The sequence below is a fragment of the Rana temporaria genome, chromosome 12 (genome assembly GCF_905171775.1).
Source record: "Rana temporaria chromosome 12, aRanTem1.1, whole genome shotgun sequence".
Lineage (NCBI taxonomy): Eukaryota > Metazoa > Chordata > Amphibia > Anura > Ranidae > Rana > Rana temporaria.
In genome coordinates this window covers 137,169,389-137,174,038 of record NC_053500.1, presented here as the reverse complement: position 1 = coordinate 137,174,038, position 4,650 = coordinate 137,169,389, and the positions used below count along the sequence as shown (strand labels likewise).

The window sequence follows — 4,650 nt, the reverse complement described above, 5'->3', positions numbered from 1 at the left end:
CTCAGAGCAGGTGGAGAGCAAAATTGCATGGGGGGGAGCCCAAGAAATTTCCAATCAATATTAAAGAAGACCCTGATCCTAGTGCTGCCAAGATTTTGGTAGAACTAAAAGAAGATTGTACAATCAGATTGTCACATAGATGGCCATCTTTAGTCTCTGTCCTGGTACACGCCTGCAGGTCAGGAGTTCCGATGCGACTGATTAGAGACAGAGTTGGTCTCAGCTGATGACTTTCACCCAACTATGATGGACCCAGAATGCGGCATAGAGGGGCTCGGTGAAGGTGGTGGTGAAGGTGTGGAGGTGGCGGATTGTACTGCCCAACTCGTAGAAGGACAGCTGCCCGGCCCTGCAGTCCAGGAAGACCCCCACCTTATTGCACTCCACCTGCGAGTCCAGCGAGACGGGCCGCCGGTTGTAAATCGCTGAGTACTTTTTATACCACACACGCAAACACCAAGACTTCTCATTCTCCCCGATGTGAAACTTGGTCCCTTTCCTGATCGGGTTGGCGTAGGTCACCCCGAGCCGGACGCCCCCTTCCTCGCCGATCTCCACCACCCAAAAGTATCTCCCGGAGGAAAAGCTTCTGGTGCTCAACACTTGGCTGCACTCAAAGATCTGCTTGTTCTTTTTGCGCATGCTCATTCGAGGTTTCAGCGGCTTGGCGGAGCTCCAGGACGCGGTCTTCTGGTCCCCCGAAATCTCCAAATCCCGAGCCGATGTTTTCTCATCCAGTTTGATATCGGAGACTTCTTCCAGGAAGAAACCCTTTAGTTTGGTGGATTGGGTTATGATGTCCGTCAAGCTTTTGTGCACGGTGACTGAAGCCAAACCGTGAACGGACTCCCTCATTGGGGGGAGGATATTTTCATCCGATGGCCAGGCCATCTTGACATGATCTACATACTCGGAAACGTCGTCGGCCTGGGACTTGGCGTCAAGCAAGGCGGTCAGTGGATCGGCTGCGTCGCACAGCTCTTCAATCTGACGCATTTTCACGGAAAGCTCGTCCTTCTGGATCTCCAGCTTTTGGAAAAGTTTGGAGACCAACTGGGAGATCTGCTCTTCTTGCCTGGAGATTTCATCCAGAAGTCTTCTCTCTAGATCCTCCAGATGTCTCATGATGTCTCTGAACAGGGAAGTGACTCTCACTTTCTCACCGGCCACTTTTTCTTTCTCCCTTTCCCAGCGTTCCTCCAGACTCTGGCCTCTCTTCTCAGCCTCCTCTCTCGTTAAGGTCAGTTGCTCCAGAAGAATCCTCAGGTTCCGCTTCTCGTTTTCGAAAGCCCCGTTTAGTGTCTCAGTCCGGTGCCCCTTGTGTTCTCCGGTTTGGCAACAGTCCATGCAGACGCAGATTGCGTCTTCGCAACAGTAATATTGCAGGAGCCTCTTGTGGTCGGGGCATTTTCTTTTGCTGATGGAAGATGTTGGGGGGATTAGTATGTGGTCCTCGGACTGGCAGTGGGCTCTCAGATGGTTATCACACAGAGAAGATTCGCACTGAACGCAGGTTTTAGCAGCTAGATTTGGACCATCGAGACAAAATGTACAAAATATCTCGTTTTCCTCCTCTTCTGGATGAGTAAATGTAGACGGGTGTGGTCTACCTCGTAGGGTGGCCCCGCGTATGCAATCCAGGCATAAGGATAGTCCAGGTGTCTCCACCATGTCCGACTCTTCTTCTGAACCATGTTGCGCCACGAAATGTCCACCGTTTAGAGGCGAAAAAGGTGTCTGACACCTGGAACAAATTTCTGCACATCCTTTACTGTAGGAGGCCATAGCTGAAATGAAGAGAAGTTCTCTTGGGTTTAAGAGAAAAGCAAAAACCGGCTATTCAAGATTCCGGACTTGGTGACACCGGAGAACAAAGGAATTTGTATTTAACTCTCTTTGGTTCCTTGTCACTGCGAAATTCCATTCTGATATTCAGCACAAGTACCGTGCCTCACAGTGGCGGCTGATGCTCCAAAATTATGGGGGGGCGCAAACAAATTGAAAAATTCTAAAAAAATAACATCAGTTGCAGCCTCACTGTGCTCTTCAATTGCAGCCTCACTGTGCTCATCAATTGCAGCCACTGTGCTCATCAATTGCAGCCACTGTGCTCATCAAATGCTGCCACAGTGCCATCAAATGCTCCCAATGCTGCCACTGTGCCATCAAATGCTCCCAATGCTGCCACTGTGCCATCAAATGCTCCCAATGCTGCCACTGTGCCATCAAATGCTCACACTGTGCCATCAAATGCTGCCACTGTGCCATCAAATACTCACACTGTGCCATCCAATGCTGCCACTGTGCCATCAAATGCTGCCACTGTGCCATCAAATACTCACACTGTGCCATCAAATGCTGCCACTGTGCCATCAAATGCTCCCACTGTGCCATCAAATGCTCCCACTGTGCCATCCAATGCTGCCACTGTGTTCCCCCCTGCCGCTCACCATCTGCCCGGCTCTTACCCTGTCTCAGTGGGGTAGCGGGTGACAGCAGGGTCTTTCATGCGTTTTCTCCCCTCCATGCGTCTTCTCCCCACCCAGGTGACACCCACCAGAGGGGTGACACCCGTAGGTAGCTGCACCACACTAACACCGCCCGCCCGCTGCCCTGTGTGCCACGCCGCGGCTGTGTCCCTCAGCGGAGCGGGAAGGAAGCTGCCGCCCACTCCTCTGTTTACATCCACAGAGGAGGAGGAGCCTGCGCTTGAGGGACACACCGCTGTGTGAATCTGCTGCTCTGTTCTGAGGTCTGTAAGGTAAGGGGAGGCGTCTAATGCTGGGGGGGCTGCCTGTACTACTGGGGTCTGCACTAGGGGGGGTTTGTAACTGAGGGGGTGTCTGTACTGTACTGAGGGGGTCTGTAACTGAGGGGGTGTCTGTACTGAGAGGGTGTCTGTACTAAGGGGGGGCTGTAACTGAAGGGTGTCTGTAACTGAGGGGGTGTCTGTACCTGAGGGGGATCTGTAACTGAGGAGGTGTCTGTAACTGAGGGGGTGTCTGTACTGAGGGGGTGTCTGTAACTGAGGGGGTCTGTAACTGAGGGGGTGTCTGTAACTGAGGGGGTCTGTAACTGAGGGGGTGTCTGTAACTGAGGGGGTGTCTGTAACTGAGGAGGGTCTGTAACTGAGGTGGTGTCTGTACTGAGGGGGTGTCTGTAACTGAGGGGGTGTCTGTACTGAGGGGGTGTCTGTAACTGAGGGGTGTCTGTAACTGAGGGGGTGTCTGTACTGAGGGGGTGTCTGTAACTGACGGGGTGTCTGTAACTGAGGGGGTGTCTGTACTGAGGGGGTGTCTGTACTGAGGGGGTGTCTGTAACTGAGGGGTGTCTGTAACTGAGGGGGGTCTGTAACTGAGGGGGGTCTGTAACTGAGGTGGTGTCTGTACTGAGGGGGTGTCTGTAACTGAGGGGGGTTTGTAACTGAGGGGGTGTCTGTAACTGAGGGGTGTCTGTAACTGAGGGGGTCTGTAACTGAGGGGGTGTCTGTAACTTAGGGGGTGTCTGTAACTGAGGGGTGTCTGTAACTAAGGGGAGTCTGTAACTGAGGGGGGTCTATAACTAAGGGGGGTCTGTCTGTATTGAGGGGGGTCTGTACTGCTGGGGGTCTGCACTGGAGGGTGTCTGTAACTGAAGGGGTGTCTGTAACTGAGAGAGCCTGCACTGGGGGGGGGGGGGTGTCTGTACTGTTGGGGGGGGTCTGCACTGAGGGGGTATGCACTGAGGTGGGGGTGTCTGTACTGAGGGGGAGGTTTATACAGGGGGACAGGGTCTATATTGATGGAGGGGGTCTGTACTTAGTGGGGGGGGGTCTGTACTGAGGGAGGGGAAATCTATACTGCGGGAGGGGGGTCTGTAGTTAGTGGAGGGGGTGACACCATTTTTTTTCGCACCGGGTGACACCAACCCTAGTGTGGCCACTGCCATGAAGACATGGATGAGCGAGTTTAGGGTGGAGTAACATGACTGGCCTGCACAGAGTCCTGACCTCAACCCGATAGAACACCTTTGGGATAAATTAAATTGAGAGCCAGGCCTCCTCTTCCAACATCATTCTGGAAGAATGGTCAAACATTCCCATAGACACACTCCTAAACCTTGTGGACGGCCTTCCCAGAAGAGTTGAAGCTGTTATAGCTGCAAAGGGCGGAGCCAACGCCATATTGAACCCTATGGACTAAGACTGTGATGCCATTAAAGTTCATGTATGTGTAAAGGCAGGCGTCCCAATACTTTTGACAATAAAGTGTATATATATATATATTTCTTCTCAGGTACTTTATAATTTATAATTATTGATTTCAAGACACTGTCCACAGTCTGTTCTTCCAGGAAGAATCTTATTGGTGGAGTTCTTTCAGCTCACACTTCATGTCCCCCAATGGTCAGTATCACAGCCTGATGAAGAATGTGTGATTGTTGCATATCGAAACGCGTTGGGCTTTCTTGTTTTAAGGGCAGACTTTATTTTGTATCGTATCCCTGTCGCCACCGGGGTTACCTTTGTATTTTAGTACACCAGAGATCATATTTCAGAAAGGTGGGGGGGGGGGGATGTGGTGGAGATTCCCCCTGCTGCCCGGGCTCATGTCATTTACTGGCCGCTTCCTTTTCTGAACGAGCACGGTGAGTGATTGGTACAGATCACTC

The 4,650-nt window shown here is 51.9% G+C and overlaps 1 protein-coding gene across 1 annotated transcript; it reads right to left on the bottom strand.

Moving 5' to 3' along the window:
• Positions 1-219: 219 nt before the first annotated feature.
• LOC120918377 (tripartite motif-containing protein 14-like) lies at positions 220-1,785 on the bottom strand. The gene has a single exon (XM_040329922.1). The coding sequence runs from the start codon at positions 1,783-1,785 to the stop codon at positions 220-222; it is 1,566 nt and encodes a 521-aa protein (XP_040185856.1).
• Between the last annotated feature and the right edge of the window lie 2,865 nt (positions 1,786-4,650).

Excerpts from the sequence above, each read along its gene's own strand:
- LOC120918377 (XM_040329922.1), bottom strand. The coding sequence starts at position 1,785 with ATGGCCTCCTACAGTAAAGGATGTGCAGAAATTTGTTCCAGGTGTCAG.